General features: G+C 46.7%; 1 protein-coding gene across 1 annotated transcript in view; it reads right to left on the bottom strand.

The window, feature by feature from the left end:
• LOC126251437 (disintegrin and metalloproteinase domain-containing protein 22) overlaps positions 1–23041 on the bottom strand; it is a 1101455-nt gene that overhangs the window by 768204 nt on the left and 310210 nt on the right. The window contains exon 3 of the mRNA XM_049951862.1: positions 19529–19588. Within this exon, the coding sequence (XP_049807819.1) occupies positions 19529–19588 (60 nt within the window). The remainder of the gene's footprint in view (positions 1–19528; positions 19589–23041) is intronic.

The raw sequence follows: 23041 nt of genomic DNA, 5'->3' as shown, positions 1-23041 counted from the left end.
CACGTCATTTATTGGTTCACGAACAACACCGACCATTCTTGTTCTGTATCTTTACTGGTGACGCAAAATGGTGTCTTTATGCTAACATACGGAAAAGCAAATAACGGTGGAGTTCAAACAAAACTGCAACTCCGTGTACAAAGAAAAAATGGTTCAAATGGCTCTGAGCACTATGTGACTCAACTGCTGAGGTCATTAGTCCCCTAGAACTTAGAACTAGTTAAACCTAACTAACCTAAGGACATCACAAACATCCATGCCCGAGGCAGGATTCGAACCTGCGACCGTAGCGGTCTTGCCGTTCCAGACTGCAGCGCCTTTAACCGCACGGTCACTTCGACCGGCTCGTGTACAAAGACCTACCCGCTTCCACCAAAGACAACGTTAAACAATGTAAGGCATAATAGATTAGAAAATAGTCGCACATACAAACAATCACCGAGATAAGGAACACACATTCTTCAGCCATCACTCAGCCATACTAGGAATCAGATGGGGAAAACTCAGTGGTGCTTCTATGTGAAAACAGAGCCAGGTCACGCGAATGAAATTGGAACTCTAAATACAATGAGGTGCCAAAAGTGATGGGATAACTCCAAATATCGTGTCAGACCTCCTTTTGCTCGGCGTAGTGCAACAACTCGACGTGGCGTAGACTAAATAAGTCATTTCAAGTTCCCTGCAGAAATCCTGAGCCGTGCTGCCTATGTAGATATCCACAATGGCGAAAGTGTTGCCGGTGCAGGATTTCGTGCACGGTCTGATCTCTCGATTACATCTCATAAATATTCGATAGGAATCATGTCGGGAGATCTGGGAGGCAAAGTCATTCTCTCGAATAGGCCACAATGTTCTTGGAACGAATCGCAAAGAACTGTGGCCTGCTGACACGATGCATGTCATCCACAACAATTCCATCGTTGTTTGGAAACATGAAGTCCACCCGAGCGGTTCTAGGCGCTTCAGTCTAGAACCGCGCGACCGTTACGGTCGCAGGTTCGAATCCTGCCTCGGGCATGGATGTGTGTGATGTCCTTAGGTTAGTTAGGTTTAAGTAGTTCTAGGGGACTGATGACCTCACAAGTTAAGTCCCATAGTGCTCCAAGCCATTTGAACCATTTGAACCACGAAGTTCACGGATGGCTGCAAATGCTCTGTAAGTAGCCAGACATTGCGATTACCATTCAAACGATCGCTTCAGTTGGGTCGAGGACCCAGTCCCTGACATGTAAACGCAGCGCACACCATTATGGCACCACCACAAGCTTGCACAGTACATTGTTGCCAATTTCAGTCCTCCAATTTGAGTCTTTGGGTTCGTGAGGTCAGCGCTACAGTCGAACGCTACTATCAGCTCTTACCAAATGAAATCGGGACTCATCCTACCAGGCCACTGTTTCCTGTTTCCTAGCCGTCTAAAGACAAGCGATATGGTCACGAGACCAGGAGAGGCGCTGCAGTCGATGTTGTGCTGTTAACAAAGGCATTCGTGTCTGTTGTCTGCTACTGTAGCCCATTAACGCCAAATTTCCCCTCACTGTCCTAACGTATACGTTCGTCGTACGTCCTACATTGATTACTGCAGTTATTTCTAGCGCTGTTGCTTGTCTGTTAACACTGACAACGATAAATGCCGCTGCTCTCGGTCGTTAAGTGAAGGCCGTCAACCGTTGCGTTGTTCGAGGTGTGAGACAACGCCTGAAATATGGTATTCTCGGCACACTCTTGCCACTGTAGATCTCGCAATATTGAATTCACTAACGATTTCCGAAATCGAATGTCCCAGGCGCCTAGAATTCCGCTTTCAGTGTCTGGTAATTCCCATAGTGCGGTCATAATAACGTTGGACACCCTTTCAAATGAATAACCTGAGTACAAATGACAGCTCTGCCAATGCAGCCGGTCTCTGTGGCCGAGCGGTTCTAGGCGCTTCACTTCGGAACGGCGCTGCTGCTACGGTCGCAGGTTCGGATCGTGCCTCGGGCATGGATGTGTGTGAAGTCCTTAGGTTAGTTAGGTTTAAGTAGTTCTAAGTCTAGGGGACTGATGACCTCCGATGTTAAGTCACATACTGCTTAGAGCCATTTGAACCATTTTAGACTGGGATGTCCATGGATTCATTACAGGTGGTACAGACAAGCCGTCGTGTGAATTACTTTTGAACACATTATCCGAAAACTCTCTTGAGCAGCTAAATCGACAGCCAACGCGTAATGGAAATATTTTAGATCTGGTAGCCACGAATAGACCAGACCTTATCGATGGTGTCAGTGTTGAGACAGGGATTAATGATCATGACGTTGTCAAGTTAAAAAGTCGGTCAAGAAGGCTAGGAGAGTATTGTTACTAGAAAGAGCAGATAAGCAGTCGTTAGCATTCCACTTAGTAAATGAACCGACTTCATTTACTTCCGGTACGATGGACGTGGAAGAATTATGGGCAAATTTTAAACACATTGTAAATCACGCATTGGACAAGTATATGCCGAAAAAGTGGGTTACCGACGGAAAAGACCCACCGTAGTTTAACAGCGCAATTCGGAGAATTCTCAGGAAGCAAAGGCAGTTGCACTCGCGGTACAAGAAAGATCGGGAGAATGAGGACAGGCAAAAGTTAGTAGAGATTCGTGCTGCTGTAAAAATAGCGATGCGCGAATCATTCAACCACTACCACCGTCATACCTTTGCAAAAGAACTTGCTGAAAACCCAAGGACATTCTGGTCTTACGTAAAATCGGTAAGCGGGTCGAAGGCTTCCATCCAGTCGCTCACTGATCAGTCTGGCCTGGCAACGGAAGACAGCAAAACGAAAGCTGAAATTTTAAATTTAGCATTTGAGAAATCTTTCACGCAGGAGGATCGTACAAACAGACCGCCGTTTGAGTATCGTTCAGAATCCCGTATGGAGGACATAGTGATAGACATCCCTGGGGTTGTGAAGCAGCCGAATGGGTTGAAAATAAATAAATCGCCAGGTCCTGATGGTATTCCAATTCGGTTTTACAGATAGTACTCTACTGCATTGGCTCCTTACTTAGCTTGCATTTATCGCGAATCTCTTGCCCAACGTAAGGTCCCGAGCGACTGGAAAGAAGCGCAGGTGACGCCTGTATATAAGAAGGGTAGAAGGACGGATCCTCAAAATTACAGACCAATATCCTTAACGTCGGTTTGTTGCAGGATTCTCGAACATATTCTCAGTTTTAATATAATGAATTTCCTTGAGACAGAGAAGTTTCTGTCCGTGCATCAGCACAGCTTTAGAAAGCATCGCTCCTGCGAAACGCAACTAGCCCTTTTTTCACATGATATCTTGCGAACCATGGATGAAGGGTATCAGACGGATGCCATATTCCTTGACTTCCGGAAAGCGTTTGACTCGGTGCCCCACTGCAGACTCCTAACTAAGGTCAGGCATATGGAATTGGTTCCCAAATATGTGAGTGGCTCGAAGACTTCTTAAGTAATAGAACCCAGTACGTTGTCCTCGACGGTGAGTGTTCATCGGAGGTGAGGGTGTCATCTGGAGTGCCCCAGGGAATTGTGGTAGGTCCGCTGTTGTTTCCTATCTACATAAATGATCTTTTGGATAGGGTGGATAGCAATGTGAGGCTGTTTGCTGATGATGCTGTGGTGTCGGGAAGGAGGAGGAGGAGGAGGATATTAGTGTTTAACGTCCCGTCGACAACGAGGTCATTAGAGACGGAGCGCAAGCTCGGGTGAGGGAAGGATGAGGAAGGAAATCGGCCGTGCCCTTTCAAAGGAACCATCCCGGCATTTGCCTGAAGCGATTTAGGGAAATCACGGAAAACCTAAATCAGGATGGCCGGAGACGGGATTGAACCGTCGTCCTCCCGAATTGTGTCGGGAAGGTGTCGTCGTTGAGTGACTGTAGGAGGATACAAGATGACTTGGACAGGATTTGTGATTGGTGTAAAGAATGGCAGCTAACTCTAAATATAGATAAATGTAAATTAATGCAGATGAATAGGAAAAAGAATCCCGTAATGTTTGAATACTCCATTAGTAGTGTAGCGCTTGACACAGTCACGTCGATTAAATATTTGGGCGTAACATTGCAGAGCGATATGAAGTGAGACAAGCATGTAATGGCAGTTGTGGGGAAGGCGGATAGTCGTCTTCGGTTCATTGGTAGAATTTTGGGAAGATGTGCTCCATCTGTAAAGGAGACCGCTTATAAAACACTAATACGACCTATTCTTGAGTACTGCTCGAGCGTTTGGGATCCCTATCAGGTCGGATTGAGGGAGGACATTGAAGCAATTCAGAGGCGGGCTGATATATTTGTTACTGGTAGGTTTGATCATCAAGCGAGTCTTACGCAAAAGCTTCAGGAACTCGGGTGGGAGTCTCTGGAGGAAAGGAGGCGTTCTTTTCGTGAATCGCTACTGAGGAAATTTAGAGAACCAGCATTTGAGGTTGACTGCAGTACAATTTTACTGCCGCCAACTTACATTTCGCGGAAAGACCACAAAGATAAGAGAGATTAGGGCTCGTACAGAGGCATATAGGCAGTCATTTTTCCCTCGTTCTGTTTGGGAGTGGAACAGGGAGAGAAGATGAAACTCTCCGCTGCAGAGTGAAAATCTCATTCTGGAAGGGAGAGAAGATGTTAGTTGTGATACGAGGTACCCTCCGCCACGCACCGTATGGTGGATTGCGGAGTATGTATGTAGATGTAGATTTTCTGCCAATGCACTGCCGTTTTATATTTTGTGTACGCTATACTACCGTCATCTGTATAGGTACATATCGCTGTTCCATGACATTTGTTACCTCAGTGTAACTTCCTCCAGACACTGAACAGTGGGTTCCGAAGGAAGTTCAGACGACAACAAGAATCCTTGCTCGACCTACAAAACTATACCATCTTCCACGGTGCCACGCATTGCTGTCAGTGCAAATAAACTTGCCTCGCCGATTCCGCCTGCAAGTGACCCAGAAACGAGGCGAAGAGGGCCCAGAGAGCAGCCACAGCCGCGCACTCCCTCTGCCGCACGCCGCACTGTTTGCGCCCGGGCTGGGCCCACCACTGCCGCCAATTAGCGTGGCCCGTACACAAACAGATGGCGGCTTAATTAATATGTGTACCGCGCGGCGGCTGGGCTGCCGTTTGAAGTAGTCGGCGACTGTGCGACAGTGGCTGGCCGCCAGATTGCCTCCACTGCAAATACACCGGCGGACCGCCCCCTGCTTTGTCGCACTCTGCTCGCTACAGCGCGGCCTTTGGCGGTCGCGTTTGATCGGGAATTTTCCCGTCGTCGGTAAACTGCGGACCTCGTTTCGAGCCCAGCCATGCGTGCGCGTATGTGTGCGCTGGAGAATACGGCGCTCTATATGAACTACTGCCTCTCCTGCTTTTGGGTGGAAAGGAAATTCCAGTTCGTAAAGATAATATACCAGGTGTTGCAAAACGGTTCATCCAATTTCACAAGACTATATAGGATGGTTAAAAAATACAGGGTGTTTCAGAAATAATTATATGATTTTTGACGGCAAATATTACGAAACATGGGACGTGCCGGCAACGTTAGTTCAAATGGCCCTGAGCACTATGGGACTTAACATCTGAGGTCATCAGTCCCCAAGACTTGGAACTACTTAAACCTAACTAACCTAAACACTACACACACATACATGCCCGAGGCAGGATTCGAACGTGCGACCGTAGCAGCAGCGCAGTTCCGTACGGAAGCGCCTAGAACCGCTCGGCCACAGCAGCCGGTTGCCGGCGAGGAAATGTACGTAACTTTAGCGACAGCCCCGGACGGTACACAAGTCCCGCGCAATCACCCCCTTCCACACCAATCCATGTCCTACGCTCCGCGCATGGTCTGCCGCATGTTCCAACATCAAAGTTGTTCGTATCACAGATATGCCAGTCATAACAAGGGAGAAAATCAGTAGTTAGTACGAAATACAGTTTTTCCGGTACCGTTGTGAAAAGAATTAGAAATACGTTCATTGAATATGCGAGTTGAAAAATCATCAATAAGAATGAAAAATAAAAATGGTATCCACACTGTCTTTTTTATTTCATGAGCTTTCATCTTCACTCTATCAAAAAATCTGATATTTGTTAACTGCAGTGAGCGCAAAATTCCGTCACCTCGCGTAGTGTAAGAAATTCTGTTGGGAAATATTAATTGGCAGTATCGCCAAGGATGCTGTTCATTATCTCCTTTGTCTAAAGTCAATGTTGTGCATAAACAAGGCAAAGTCGATATCTTGGTTTGTTTCTGATTACCTTATTAAGACTAAAGAATATAAGAGTAGGATAATGTAGAAATGCGTAATGCAAGCAGTCAGATATTTTTACTTGTGAACTCTTATGACTGCTTGCTTATAGCAGACACGAGATTACTTTGAGTTCTTCTTCAGTGTTTGAGAGCTTTAGAGCTGCCTATTGTTAAACATATGTACATAATTTCGTCAGTGTCATTCCAACACATCTTATCATGTCTGTTAGATATCACTTTTGACAGCAGTTGGCCAAAACAGTTAAGATTAGTTACCTTGTGTATGATAACTGTATTGAGAGTGCATATCTATGTTTCATTTTGACAGTATTACACAAATTGCTAAGAAGTACTAACAGCACAACACTGCTAGTATGAACAATCGCGGTAAAACAAAAAACGAAGAACAAAAACACGACAGCGACGAGGACTACCAAAGATCATATTGATGCGCTCTTGGTTGGGTTGGCGGGGGGTAGGTGTGGAGGGGGGTAAATGGGCGGGGCTTGTGCAAATATCCGGCGCTGTCGCTTACGTTTCCTGGAAATGTTCGTTGTTTGAATAGGCGTGGCCTAGAGTTTCAGAAAATCGCCATTACATGTCAGTCAATGCGCCTTCTCAGTTTGCACTCAGTCAGAAGTAAGATGACGTCCACCCAGCAGAAGGCATTTTGTGTGCTGCAGTTTGGAAAGAGTGAGGCAGCAATTTCTGTCCACCGTTCTTTTCGTCGGATTTTTGGCAATGATTCGCCTGCACCCAAAAACATTCGTCGTTGGTATCGCAAATTTGAAGAGATAGGATGCTTGGCCAAAGGTAAGAGTCCAGGTCGACCTCGCACTTGTGATGACATGGTGGACAGAATACGGCAAACGATTGAGCAGAGTCTACTTGCAGCACAAGCAGAGAACCGGCAGTGCCACATACGACTGTCTGGCGAGTGTTAACGCCTCGTTTGATCTATAGACGATGCAGACTACAATTACCACGAGCTCTTCAGGTCGGTGACAGAAGGAAAAGGGTGACTTCAACGATTCTCTGCTACAGGACATGGCAAAGATACATTTTTACCATGATTAATTTTGAGTGATGCAGCAACATTTCATGTCAGCGGTAAAGTGGACTTCAGCCCCCTCACAACATTACTGGAGCCGGCCGCTGTGACCGAGCAGTTACAGGCGCTTCACTCCGGAACCGCGCTGCTGCTACGGTCGCAGGTTCGAATCTTGCCTCGGGCGTGTATGTGTGTGATGTCCTTAGGTTAGTTAGGTTTACGTACACTACTGCCCATTAAAATTGCTACACCAAGAAGAAATGCAGATGATAAACGGGTATCCATTGGACAAATATGTGAATACATTTTCAAGCAATTTGGGTGCATAGATCCTGAGAAATAAGTACCCAGAACAACCACCTCTGGTCGTAATAACGGTCTTGATATGCCTGGTCATTGAGTCAAACTGCTTGGATCGCGTCTACAGGTACAGCTGCCCATACAGCTTCAACATGATACAACAGTTCATCAAGAGTAGTGACTGGCGTATTGTGACGAGCCAGTTGCACGGCCACCATTGACCAGACGTTTTCAATTGGTGAGAGATTTGGAGAATGCGCTGGCCAGGGCAGCAGTCGAAAATTTTCTGTATCCAGAAAGGCCCGTACAGGACCTGCAACATGCGGTCCTGCATTATCCTGCTGAAATTTAGGGTTTCCCAGGGATGGAATTAAGGATAGAGCCAAGGGTCGGAACACATTTGAAATGCAATGTCCACTGTTCAAAGTGCCGTCAATGCGAGCAAGGGGTGACCGAGACGTGTAAGCAAGGCACCCATACCATCACGCCGGGTGATACGCCAGTATGGCGATGACGAATACAAACTTCCAATGTGCGTTCACCGCGATATCGCCAAACGTGGATGCGACCATCATGATGCTGTAAACAGAATCTGGATTTATACGAAAAAATAACGTTTTGCCATTCATGCATCCAGGTTCGTCGTTGAGTACACCATCGCAGGCGCTCCTGTCTGTGATGCAGCGTCAAGGGTAACCGCAGCCATGGTCTCCGAACTGATAGTCCATGTTGCTGCAAACGTCGTCCAACTACTCGTACAGATTGAAGTTGTCTTGCAAACGTCCACATTTGTTGACTCAGGGATCGAGACGTGGCTGCACGATCCATTACAGCCATGCGGATAAGATGCCTGTCATCTCGACTGCTAGTGATACGAGGCCGTTAGGATTCAGCACGGCGTTCCGTATTACCCTTCTGAACCCTCCGATTCCATATTCTGCTAACAGTCATTGGATCTCGACCAACGATAAACCGCATTCGCGATACGCTACAATCCAACCTTTATCAAAGTCGGAAACGTGATGGTACGCATTTCTCCTCCTTACACGAGGCATCACAACAACGTTTCACCAGGCAACGCCGGTCAACTGCTGTTTGTGTATGAGAAATCGGTTGGAAACTTTCCTCATGTCAGCACGTTGTAGGTGTCGCCACCGGCGCCAACCTTGTGTGAATGCTCTGAAAAGCTAATCATTTGCATATCACAGCATCTTCTTCCTGTCGGTTAAATTTCGCGTCTATAGCACGTCATCTTCGTGGTGTAGCAATTTTAATGGCCAGTAGTGTAGTTCTAAGTCTAGGGGACTGATGACCTCAGATGTTAAGTCCCATAGTGCTTAGAGCCATTTGAACCAAGGATTCTAGAATATCATGTGGTCCTGTGAAACTGCATCAACAGCACCTAACGAAATTTCAAAGAGGCCTCGTTGTGGATCTCTTCTGGGAACCGACGAACTCTGTTTGTCTTGCATGTAATTAGAACCGCATGTCATGCCGATTTAGTGCAGCGCGTTACGGCGTACAGTCAAGTGCCGGCACGCCAAACGGGAACAAGAGAGCAGAGAGGACTGTGAACGAGACGTCAGCCAATTGCTAGCTGACTGACCCCTCTCCAGGATGACAACGCGACGGCAGCGGCCCGTATGCAAAGAGAACATAAGCGCCACACCCGACTGGGCGTGGCCCAGTTCTACAGAAGCTTCACGACTAGCGACCTGAACAGAACTGTATTACTTCACTTGCATTAGGAATTGCATATACTGAAGAGATTTCTTATTTGCACGTCGCCCTTTGCTTGCGACACTTGTGTGTTATTGTCAAAGTTAAGTATTGTTTTTGTTCATTCTGTAATATGGTTCAAATGGCTCTGAACACTATGGGACTTAACTTCTGAGATCATCAGTCCCCTAGAACTTAGAACTACTCCAACCTAACTAACCTAAGAACATCACACGCATCCATGCCCGAGGCAGGATTCGAACCTGCGACCGTAGCGGTCGCTCCGTTCCAGACTGTAGCGCCTAGAACCGCTCGGCCACTCCGACTGGCTTCATTCTGTAATAAAACTCATCAATACGATACGTTTGAATGTTGTCTAGCAATCTGAGAAGGCAGGCTTCCTACACACCCAATATTCGACCACTAGGCAGGATTCAACACATTGTGTATTTAGTATCCTTACAGAATATAAATTGCATTTTGTAAGTAATACAACTTCGAAATGGCCTTGAGCACCACGGGACTTAACTTCTGAGGTCATCAGTCCCCTAGAACTTAGAACTACTTAAACCTAACTAACCTAAGGACATCACACACATCCATGCCCTAGGCAGGATTCGAACCTGCGACCGTAGCGGTCACGCGGTTCCAGACTGTAGCGCCTAGAACCGCTCGGCCACCCCGGCCGGCAACAAAACTTATTTGATCGTGTAACTTCTGTGCTTCATGTGACCAAAGCAATTACTTTTGCTGCACATAATGTTTACATGCACAGACATTACCAAATTCTATATAATTATTGCAGCTATTTTGTATTCAGTGATCAAAGGGAAGAGTTTCCTTTTATTACTCATAAATGCAGTTATCCTCTTGCAATTCCTGTCTCTTTGTTTCTTTTCCCCTAATTTTATCACCGCCTACAACTCTCTCCACTTCATACACATTGCATAAGCAGGCGTACATTGGCGCGTGCCCCCGTGTGTGTGTGTGTGTTACGCGCGTGCGTATGCGCTGGCGTCCACACTTGGCCCCCGCGGCTCGGAGCCCGGCTAACTCCCGCAATCCCCGTTAAGTGGCTTAGCGGGCAACTTTGCGGAATTAAACTCGGTAAAAACGACCCCATAATTTCAGTAAAAGGCCCGGAAACTCTGTGCCGCGCTGTGGGCGTGGCTGGCGACCGAGGGCGCCGGCGGTGTTGAAACCTGAACGTATGGGCTGCCGCCTGCCCGGCTACAAAAAATAAAGGGGAATCCCCGCGCGGTGGCGGAGGCTGCGAGCGACCGCCGGCCGTCGACCAAAGGCGACCGCGCAGCTATCGATTCCTGTTTGTCGATACCCGATTTGCCCAATGAGCCAGCACTAATTGTGCATTTAGTATCACCGCGGGTAGCTCTAACCGTTGCAGGGTGAGCTCTCTTCTCGCTCTTTCTAAAAGAGAGCTCAGGTGTTAGGAGGCACTTGTTAAAAATGTCGGGAAATAAGGACTACTCAAGAATGTACATGCAAATGCAGTGGCGCAACTAGAGTATAGCAATGGCATTTGGTTATGTCGCCAGCACATAAATCACGCTGTCATCAGGTTTCTAGTGACTCGACAGCCTTCAGTATGTTCGCAGACGGTACCTTCGGGAACCTTCGATGCTACCTCAGATTTTATTAACTTGCTTAATAAATGAATATATTATATGGGTGAACACAATGACGGAAAAAATCACAACACCAAGAACGAGTTATGCGACATGAATCAAAACATCTGAAAGATGATGTCTATTCAAATTTCGTGCCAGTCGCATGGCACCAATATGGGGATGTAAATTCGGTTTGCTTTAAATACATGCTGTACTGGTCGACAGCTTTAGTTACCTGTGAGACGGGGCGCGGTGAGTTGACGTTAGTCGAGAATGCATTTAAGGCAATAAAGGTGACATTATCAACGCCTCACTGAGTTTGAACAAAATTAGAATTATATTAATACCTTCAGCTGCTGACAGGCGTTGATATACACTCCTGGAAATGGAAAAAAGAACACATTGACACCGGTGTGTCAGACCCACCATACGTGCTCCGGACACTGCGAGAGGGCTGTACAGGCAATGATCACACGCACGGCACAGCGGACACACCAGGAACCGCGGTGTTGGCCGTCGAATGGCGCTAGCTGCGCAGCATTTGTGCACCGCCGCCGTCAGTGTCAGCCAGTTTGCCGTGGCATACGGAGCTCCATCGCAGTCTTTAACACTGGTAGCATGCCGCGACAGCGTGGACGTGAACCGTATGTGCAGTTGACGGACTTTGAGCGAGGGCGTATAGTGGGCATGCGGGAGGCCGAGTGGACGTACCGCCGAATTGCTCAACACGTGGGGCGTGAGGTCTCCACAGTACATCGATGTTGTTGCCAGTGGTCGGCGGAAGGTGCACGTGCCCGTCGACCTGGGACCGGACCGCAGCGACGCACGGATGCACGCCAAGACCGTAGGATCCTACGCACTGCCGTAGGGGACCGCACCGCCACTTCCCAGCAAATTAGGGACACTGTTGCTCCTGGGGTATCGGCGAGGACCATTCGCAACCGTCTCCATGAAGCTGGGCTACGGTCCCGCACACCGTTAGGCCGTCTTCCGCTCACGCCCCAACATCGTGCAGCCCGCCTCCAGTGGTGTCGCGACAGGCGTGAATGGAGGGACGAATGGAGACGTGTCGTCTTCAGCGATGAGAGTCACTTCTGCCTTGGTGCCAATGATGGTCGTATGCGTGTTTGGCGCCGTGCAGGTGAGCGCCACAATCAGGACTGCATACGACCGAGGCACACAGGGCCAACACCCGGCATCATGGTGTGGGGAGCGATCTCCTACACTGGCCGTACACCACTGGTGATCGTCGAGGGGACACTGAATAGTGCACGGTACATCCAAACCGTCATCGAACCCATCGTTCTACCATTCCTAGACCGGCAAGGGAACTTGCTGTTCCAACAGGACAATGCACGTCCGCATGTATCCCGTGCCACCCAACGTGCTCTAGAAGGTGTAAGTCAACTACCCTGGCCAGCAAGATCTCCGGATCTGTCCCCCATTGAGCATGTTTGGGACTGGATGAAGCGTCGTCTCACGCGGTCTGCACGTCCGGCACGAACGCTGGTCCAACTGAGGCGCCAGGTGGAAATGGCATGGCAAGCCGTTCCACAGGACTACATCCAGCATCTCTACGATCGTCTCCATGGGAGAATAGCAGCCTGCATTGCTGCGAAAGGTGGATATACACTGTACTAGTGCCGACATTGTGCATGCTCTGTTGCCTGTGTCTATGTGCCTGTGGTTCTGTCAGTGTGATCATGTGATGTATCTGACCCCAGGAATGTGTCAATAAAGTTTCCCCTTCCTGGGACAATGAATTCACGGTGTTCTTATTTCAATTTCCAGGAGTGTATATCAACGGGGACAGGTGAAAATGTGTGCCCCAACCGGGACTCGATCCCGGGATCTCCTGCTTACATGGCAGACGCTCTATCCATCTTTTTTTTTGTCATTTTGTTCGGTATCGTTCGTTGCGTTTGGTCAGGGCGGACGTCACAAGACATCCGTTCAAGTTGATCGTTGATTCCTTTACTCCATCCAGTTGCGATTCTATCTGTACTGGCTCTTTTGTTTTCAACCCTTTCAGCTTCTTTTCAGCACCGGGAACGCTTATTTCCCTGTCCGCCTTATTGGGAGCCTGTGCGGCGGTCAGACGATGGTACTTCCATGCGATTCTCCTTCGCGAATGATTCTTTACATGCGAAAGTTAAAACATCAACTTTCCTTTTGCTGTTTTCTACTGCCACACGAGATTTGTCTACGAATGACTGTACAGAACCTTGGAAACACTTAGCGATTAACTCGCCTTCTGCAGAAAAAAAAAGTGTAGGTATCGCACTTTTGCATGAGGAAGCGGTAGTAACTTCCGTGTAAGGTGGCTATAATTTCGCACCTTATAAGCACTCATCTACATACTTTGCCGTAATTTACAACCGGATTTAGGTATCATTTGATAGGTTGTACATCGTATATATGAATATTTTAAAGAAGACTGACGCTGTTACGTACACCTAGTAAATAGTTGTTAATGCTTATTGCATGAAAGGTGACGGACTGTCTTTATTATCAAAACGGCGTTATGAAAGATTGTCTATACCAGTAGAGGTTGGAACGCCACTGGAAATGAAACGCCAGGCGTAACTCAAGCCCTGGGGGGGGGGGGGGGGGGAAGCTCGCACAGGTGTGTTGGTCCTGCTTGACACAGGAAGTAGCCAAGACGGACGGTCGGGGCTCCTGAGCACTAAAGCACAATAGAGTGCCCGGTGGCCGGTATTGCAGCTAGACCGAAAGTATAACCGGATACTTTGAAAATCTTGGACGCAGCAGAGAGGAACAAGGAAGCGTTACCTCGGAAATCACGCAGGCTGGGCTATTTCCGAGGATTTTTACTCTGAAAAGCGTACCATTGCATGAATTCCTAATTAACGAGGATAGGTATTTTCTCGCCAACTTTCCGCGCTGCACGACAAAAGACTAAAATATGGTTGGTCGGCGTTCGGAAGACTCTGTAGAGAGGGAGAATATTCCGTGGTTTCTAGAATATGATTCGCCTCCTGCAGTTACGAGGGAGGGGAGCCGAGCTTTGGTGGGAAGCCAGCGGTGGAGAGAAGGTGGTCTTCAGTTTGGAGCGCCCTTGTTTGACGGGCGCTCAGTATCAGCTTTTGTTGGTACAGAATGATTTGCTGTCTTTGCTCTCTGGAGATTTTATACACTCCTGGAAATTGAAATAAGAACACCGTGAATTCATTGTCCCAGGAAGGGGAAACTTTATTGACACATTCCTGGGGTCAGATACATCACATGATCACACTGACAGAACCACAGGCACATACACACAGGCAACAGAGCATGCACAATGTCGGCACTAGTACAGTGTATATCCACCTTTCGCAGCAATGCAGGCTGCTATTCTCCCATGGAGACGATCGTAGAGATGCTGGATGTAGTCCTGTGGAACGGCTTGCCATGCCATTTCCACCTGGCGCCTCAGTTGGACCAGCGTTCGTGCTGGACGTGCAGACCGCGTGAGACGACGCTTCATCCAGTCCCAAACATGCTCAATGGGGGACAGATCCGGAGATCTTGCTGGCCAGGGTAGTTGACTTACACCTTCTAGAGCACGTTGGGTGGCACGGGATACATGCGGACGTGCATTGTCCTGTTGGAACAGCAAGTTCCCTTGCCGGTCTAGGAATGGTAGAACGATGGGTTCGATGACGGTTTGGATGTACCGTGCACTATTCAGTGTCCCCTCGATGATCACCAGTGGTGTGCGGCCAGTGTAGGAGATCGCTCCCCACACCATGATGCCGGGTGTTGGCCCTGTGTGCCTCGGTCGTATGCAGTCCTGATTGTGGCGCTCACCTGCACGGCGCCAAACACGCATACGACCATCATTGGCACCAAGGCAGAAGCGACTCTCATCGCTGAAGACGACACGTCTCCATTCGTCCCTCCATTCACGCCTGTCGCGACACCACTGGAGGCGGGCTGCACGATGTTGGGGCGTGAGCGGAAGACGGCCTAACGGTGTGCGGGACCGTAGCCCAGCTTCATGGAGACGGTTGCGAATGGTCCTCGCCGATACCCCAGGAGCAACAGTGTCCCTAATTTGCTGGGAAGTGGCGGTGCGGTCCCCTACGGCAGTGCGTAGGATCCTACGGTCTTGGCGTGCATCCGTGCGTCGCTGCGGTCCGGTCCCAGGTCGACGGGCACGTCCACCTTCCGCCGACCACTGGCGACAACATCGATGTACTGTGGAGACCTCACGCCCCACGTGTTGAGCAATTCGGCGGTACGTCCACCCGGCCTCCCGCATGCCCACTATACGCCCTCGCTCAAAGTCCATCAACTGCACATACGGTTCACGTCCACGCTGTCGCGGCATGCTACCAGTGTTAAAGACTGCGATGGAGCTCCGTATGCCACGGCAAACTGGCTGACACTGACGGCGGCGGTACACAAATGCTGCGCAGCTAGCGCCATTCGACGGCCAACACCGCGGTTCCTGGTGTGTCCGCTGTGCCGTGCGTGTGATCATTGCTTGTACAGCCCTCTCGCAGTGTCCGGAGCAAGCATGGTCTGTCTGACACACCGGTGTCAATGTGTTCTTTTTTCCATGTCCAGGAGTGTAGTTAGAAAGGTTAGGCACTGTAGTGTTGCGAACCTATACGATTCTGGACTTCGCCTCCGGGTAGGGAGTCATCGTTGAGTACGCAGCGTTCAGTGATTGAGAGCACTTGTTGTAACTACACTCACGTTGAGACGTTATCTGAACTCCATCCTTGAGGCTGGGAGTTCGCGTTTCTTGTCTGTAGAACACAGAGAGGAGAAGACAGTATTAGAATATGCTAGTCAAAGGACCGTCTTATGCCGTCCTAGTGTTTGAATGAGGTTTTTTTCTTTATAATTTGTGGCTGGAGTTCTTCCGTCGTCGCAGAGGTGTACGAGAACCATTACTCCGGCGAACGGGACGCAATACATACGGTGATGTTGCTAATTGCTTCAGCTTATTAGGGCTATGAAGCTAAGCAGCTGTGATCACGTAAATTTTATGTCCACTGAGGTTGCACACCACTGTAGATCATATTCTAAAGTAGTGTCTTCTAGTGCTTGGTACGTAGGTGATATCATCTCGTGTTATTTATATTAGATCGCGTAGCCATAAAAGGGGGCAGATTTGGGCAATTCATCAATCATATTAGTTAAGAAATCCATTTGCATCTCTTTATGCCCATTGGACATTGATATATAAACACTTGTAATATATAAAGGGGTTTTAATCCACAACAAATGTATAAGCAGAAACAGCATTTATCATTTGTAGTTACTAGTTCCCTTAATTATTCCTTTGTGTTTATGTTGTAATTTATATGTTAAAGAGTAAGAAGGAAGAGATACTATCACCATTAAGAGACCCTAAGATCTGCTTTAGGGGGTAGCCAGAAAGGGCCAAATCTTCATTTTCGCTTTTAGTATTTTTCGTTGCGCACATTCATTTTACAGCCGCCTGGAGTAGCATCTTGGATCCGATAGTAGTTAGTCGCCTGCGGACCGTAGAAGGCTCCTGAAGAAGATTTTATCTGAACATTCTAATCACCTACACGAATTCACACCCTGTCACATTCCTTTTAGTTGTAAATCTGGTTATTAACAGATTACTCGCTCAGTTGTAGCTCTAGCTGCTGAACTAACCCACGTCCTCTACAAACTACAGTTTGGAAGGAACGATTTTTAGTTAGTTTCTACGTTCATTATGATTACAAAATGGTTCAAATGGCTCTGAGCACTACGGGACTCAACTGCTGAGGTCATTAGTCCCCTAGAACTTAGAACTAGTTAAACCTAACTAACCTAAGGACATCACAAACATCCATGCCCGAGGCAGGATTCGAACCTGCGACCGTAGCGGTCTTGCGGTTCCAGACTGCAGCGCCTTTAACCGCACGGCCACTTCGGCCGGCATTATGATTACAAAATCGCTCAATGTTAAACGTAACGATCGCTGACAGTAGTCTTTTTCATACCACAGAACGTTAAAAATATACTTTGGAATATAACACGTTAATAAACCGGACTAGACAGTATAAAAAGTTTCCGCTAGGCCCATACAGAATCCTAACCACATGCAGACAGTCTTGAAATTTTGTGCTAGTGGATTTTTAGTAGCTATGACGGTTCTTGAAAAATTTAAAGCGAAGAATGTTGGATGCCTGCTATAGGCAACTGATGCATGAACAGTTCCTTTAATTTACTAACAATTTATTGCATTGCAAATAACATGAAGTGCTACGTGATTTTTCTCAACAACTACTCTCAACATTCTTCACTCTTTTCTTCTGGATGCGTCCCTCTGTTTGCCTTTTAAATTTTACAAGTATTGTCACAGTTGTTAAAATTCAGAAGAACGAATTTTCAGGACTATCTGCATGGGACTAGGAATATGTATGGGATTAGGAATCTGTATGGGTCCAAGACAAATTATTTTATACTTTTTAGTCCTTTTTAGAATCGTGTTACATTAAACACTTTAACATTTAAATGACTATTTTCCGGATTTTAGTCTCGTTGGAGTGAAATTTTTCAATCGATTTTAATGAGATTACAACGGAAATGCGGTAAATTTCAGGTTCATTTCAATTTCTCTTCTCCTGAGTCAACCAATATATTGTCTCCTCTTACGTATATATCGCGAAAAGTCTGTGAAGGTAAAACCTAGAGAGCATCGAGTTCACACGGAGGCTTACCAGCAACCGTTCTTAATGCGAAACATTCGGGACTGGAACACGGAAAGGTGGAAACAGTAATGACACAAAAAGTAACCTCCGCCAAGCACCAGGCAAGAAGTCAAGTTATTATTGTATTGTCGTCCGTTTCTGAGCTATGCTGAAAGTTTCAAGTCCCCAGATCATCGGGTAGTTTGTTTGAAATCAGTTGCAAATTTTTTGCGAAGAGACAAGAAATCGCCGGCCGTAGTGGCCGAGCGGTTCTAGGCACTTCAGTCTGGAACCGCGCGACCGCTACGGTCGCAGGTTCGAATCCTGCCTCGGGCATGGCTGGGTGTGATGTCCTTCGGTTAGTTAGGTTTAAGTAGTTCTAAGTTCTAGGGGACTGATGACCTCAAATGTGTCCCATAGTGCTCAGAGCCATTTGACCCAACCAAACAAGAAATCGATCTAATAAAAACGTGTCAAAAAACAATTCCATCCGTCAGAACGTGGCACGATTTAACCTTTGTTGTTTGCCGGATCACAGCATTTTTAAATACTTTTATGGCAGCGTGAAGAATAGCTGTTATTACATGAACACCACTCGCTCTCCTCCTAGAGTACAATCGCCCTCCCCTCCCCTTGCTTTCTCTTCTCCCCCCCCCCCCATCCACTCCTCTCCCCCTCCATGCCTCATCCAGACTTGGAGACGTGCCATACAACTTGAAAATTTCCAATTACATTATTAGAAGAAAGTCTCGTGTATTATGCGCAGTTATGCATTAAGCTAGGCCACTCTATCGTCACAAATATGTTATTTTGTGGTTCAGTTAATCCGCTGCACTTGGGTCAGTGGGTATATGACATCAGGACACTCCAGAAATGTTGTTGTTGTTGTTGTGGTCTTCAGTCCTAAGACCGGTTTGATGCAGCTCTCCATGCTACTCTATCCTCTGCAAGCTTCTTCATCTCCCAATACGTACTGCAGCCTACATCCTTCTGAATTTGTTTAGTGTATTCATCTCTTGGTCTCCCTCTACGATTTTTATCCTCCACACTGCCCTACAATACTAAATTGATGATCCCTTGATGCCTCAGAACATGTCCTACCAACCGATCCCTTCTTCTTGTCAAGTTGTGCCACAAACTCCTCTTCTCCCCACTCCTATTCAATACTTCCTCATTAGTTACGTGATCTACGCATCTAATCTTCAGCATTCTTCTGTAGCACCACATTTCAAAGGCTTCTATTCTCTTCTTGTACAAACTATTTATCGTCCATGTTTCACTTCCATACATGGCTACACTCCATACAAATACTTTCAGAAACGACTTCCTGACACTTAAATCTATACTCGATCTTAACAAATTTCTCTTCTTCAGAAACGCTTTCCTTGCCATTGCCAGTCTACATTTTATATCCTCTCTACTTCGACCATCATCAGTTACTTTGCTCCCCAAATAGCAAAACTCATTTACTACTTTAAGTGTCTCATTTCCTAATATAATTCCCTCAGCATGAAACTGAATTATTTTTCAGAAAAAATTCATTACGGTCTCGGTGTGAACGACATTGTAAATAATATTCCAGAAAACAACGATGTGTCTGTCCTGAAAATTACATCCCAGGAAAACAACTAATTTGTCTCTCGTAAGTCGATTAAAAGCAGTAAAAAGTAGGACGATCTGCCGCAGTAATGCAGCTCATTCATTCCAGAATTAAACTTTTTTTTATATCATTAGTCACGAATAGGACTTTTTCCTTATGAATAATTTAATGCTGATGCTGTGTGTTTTGTCTGTCAGTGCTACTGATATGGCTCCGTCTCTGACTGAAGCTGGAATATAGCGTAGCGAGCTCTTCGGTCAACACAAGAACATGCTCCAGCGGTAAGTATGTGAAGCATGTTGTACTTACCCGTACTCTCCCGCGCGCGGAGCTCGAGTATCCGCCCTCGCCGTAGCCCCGCTGCGGGAACTGGAACACAAGAAAGTTACAGGCCGTTAAACAAAACAGTACGGATCAACATTCGTTTATATATCACTGGTCAAGAGTCGTCGAGAGGAAACAGATGTGAATTACTGCAAAATATCTTCTCCTGAACTGCCAAGCTGCAGAAGCATTGACTGTTTTTCGACTGTAACTTTTTTAAAATTAATTAAGTTTTTAGAAAATTACAACTCGACACAATTTGTTGGATACGAGCTGAAATTATGGTCATACGCCATGTTTTACGTAGGGGCTAGATCATTATCAAGTGATCATGCATTAAAAAGAAATAACATAATTATACAAAGGCTAATTAGACATTCTCGGGTTTCAAGCCGCGTCAAGTGGTTTACTGCCCACGAGCTTTCGGCAGAGATCTCCTCTGCCATTGTCAAGTGGATGACTGTCGTGCGGTTGTCACTGCCGTGCTTATACAGGGTGTTACAAAAAGGTACGACCAAACTTTCAGGAAACATTCCTCAGACACAAAGAAAGAAAATATGTTATGCGGTCATGTCTCCGGAAACGATTACTTTCCATGTTAGAGCTCATTTCATTACTTCTCTTCAAATCACATTAATCATGGAATGGAAACACACAGCAACAGAACGTACCAGCGTGACTTCAAACACTTTGTTACAGGAAATGTTCAAAATGTCCTCCGTTAGCGAGGATACATGCATCCACTCTCCGTCGCATGGAATCCCTGATGCGCTGATGCAGCCCTGGAGAATGGCGTATTGTATCACAGCCGTCCACAATACGAGCACGAAGAGTCTCTACATTTGGTACCGGGGTTGCGTAGACAAGAGCTTTCAAATGCCCCATAAATGAAAGTCAAGAGGGTTGAGGTCAGGAGAGCGTGGAGGCCATGGAATTGGTCCGCCTCTACCAATCCATCGGCCACCGAATCTGTTGTTGAGAAGCGTACGAACACTTCGACTGAAATGTGCAGGAGCTTTGTCGTGCATGAACCACATGTTGTGTCGTACTTGTAAAGGCACATGTTCTAGCAGCACAGGTAGAGTATCCCGTATCAAATCATGATAACGTGCTCCATTGAGCGTAGGTGGAAGAACATGGTGCCCAATTAAGACATCACCAACAATGCCTGCCCAAACGTTCACAGAAAATCTGTGTTGATGACGTGATTGCACAATTGCGTGCGGATTCTCGTCAGCCCGCACATGTTGATTGTGAAAATTTACAATTTGATCACCTTGAAATGAAGCCTCATCCGTAAGGAGAACATTTGCATTGAAATGAGGATTGACACATTGTTGGATGAACCATTCGCAGAAGTGTACCCGTGGAGGCCAATCAGCTGCTGATAGTGCCTGCGCACGCTGTACATGGTACGGAAACAATTGGTTCTCCCGTAGCACTCTCCATACAGTGACGTAGTCAACGTTACCTTGTACAGCAGCAACTTCTCTGACGCTGACATTAGGGTTATCGTCAACTGCACGAAGAATTGCCTCGTCCATTGCAGGTATCCTCGTCGTTCTAGGTCGTCCCCAGTCGCGAGTCATAGGCTGGAATGTTCCGTGCTCCCTAAGACGCCGATCAATTGCTTCGAACGTCTTCCTGTCGGGACGCCTTCGTTCTGGAAATCTGTCTCGATACAAACGTACCGCGCCACGGCTATTTCCTCGTGCTAATCCATACATCAAATGGGCATCTGCCAACTCCGCATTTGTAAACATTGCACTGACTGCAAAACCACGTTCGTAATGAACACTAACCTGTTGATGCTACGTACTGATGTGCTTGATGCTAGTACTGTAGAGCAATGAGTCGCATGTCAACACAAGCACCGAAGCCAACATTACCTTCCTTCAATTGGGCCAACTGGCGGTGAATCGAGGAAGTACAGTACATACTGACGAAACTAAAATGAGCTCTAACATGGAAATTAAGCGTTTCCGGACACATGTCCACATAACATCTTTTCTTTATTTGTGTGCGATGAATGTTTACTTAAAGTTTGGCCGTACCCTTTTGTAACACCCTGTATAGCTGCGCAGTTGATAGTGACGTCACTGGTGCTCGGTCTCGCAGCATATATGGTAATGTTTTGGCCGCGCGACCGCCGGGCCCGCTTTAACTCCCTCAACACCGGATGCCACGTTGTATTCAGCTGCAATCCACCGTCTCTATTGAAGGTGTTGTCAGCAATTCTAATGTCTATGGCCTCGATTATCACGCCATCCCAGAAGCCACTAGTCCGATTAATAATAGACGTCTCATCGAATGCAATTCGGTATCCGTTTTCCAGAGCATGTTCTGCTACAGCCGACTTTTCGGGATAGCGCAGACGGTAACACCTCTCATGTTGTATGCGGCGCTGTTCAATAGTGCGAACAGTCTGGCCGACATAGAACTGCCCACATCCACACAGTATCTTGTAAATTCCTGGCGTTCTGGGGCCTCCATCGTCTTTCACAGATTTCATTGGTTGCCGGATCTTTGCAGGAGGCCTGAAGATTATGTCTATTTTGTGCCTCTTCAGGAGCCGACTAATCTTCCCTATTGTCGAACCACAAAACGGTAAGAATGCAACCTGCTTGGTGTCTTCTTCAGAGGTCTTCTCCCTTTGAGGCTTGGATGACACTGCTTGTGAGATCTGTTTGTTGTTGTAACCGTTGTAAGACGTGTATATTTCTATTGTCAAACCACAATTTATGAAAGATGTTTATATTTTATTAATAGGATTAAGTAGGAATAATTAATATTTGTCATGTTGGAAATAATTGTGGTAGCAGGGAATGTCTGCACCAAAGTATTGTTGGCAAGAGAGACCGCAAATTGATGTAATTTTAAAAAGGGCGGGAGAGACCGCGTATGGATACATTTTAAGAAAAGAGCGGGAAGACCGCGCATTGATACATTTTGTAATGGTAGCAGGGATTATCTGCACCAGAAAGCATTGTTGGCAGGAGAGACCGCACTTTAGCGTTCGTAGGAAGTCAGTGGTAAGCGAGATGTGAAGCGAATTGGTAGCAGGTCTGAAGCGAGAGATTGAGAAGAGCGGTGTGCCTGCCAGCCACCAGCTATGATTTGCAGGAGATTATATACGGATGTACAGAGACCTCAACTAACTATTATCATAAGAGGAACTAATATTATTGAATTATTTTCTTTGCGAAACTCAAGACTACTGAAGGTATGTTTGCGCAATGCTAGTTGTGAGATTATTGTAAAAAGTAAGTCCCATCTGAACGTTTGAAAATCATTTCATTACCAACAGTAAATATTTGAAGCGTTTTCAGAATATAGTTAATTTTTGCCAGCAATGTTGCATTACTGATTATAATCCATCCCAAAAACCATCAACGTAAAACATTGCAAAAATTTTATTGTTGTCACGAAAAAGTGTAACTATGAATTACGTAACTTCAGTCAAATTAATTAAAGAATAACGTCAGCTTTGGTAATAAA

The sequence above is a fragment of the Schistocerca nitens genome, chromosome 4 (assembly GCF_023898315.1).
Source record: "Schistocerca nitens isolate TAMUIC-IGC-003100 chromosome 4, iqSchNite1.1, whole genome shotgun sequence".
Lineage (NCBI taxonomy): Eukaryota > Metazoa > Arthropoda > Insecta > Orthoptera > Acrididae > Schistocerca > Schistocerca nitens.
Note: the sequence above shows the minus strand (reverse complement) of the source record. Positions and strands in the feature narration are given on the sequence as shown.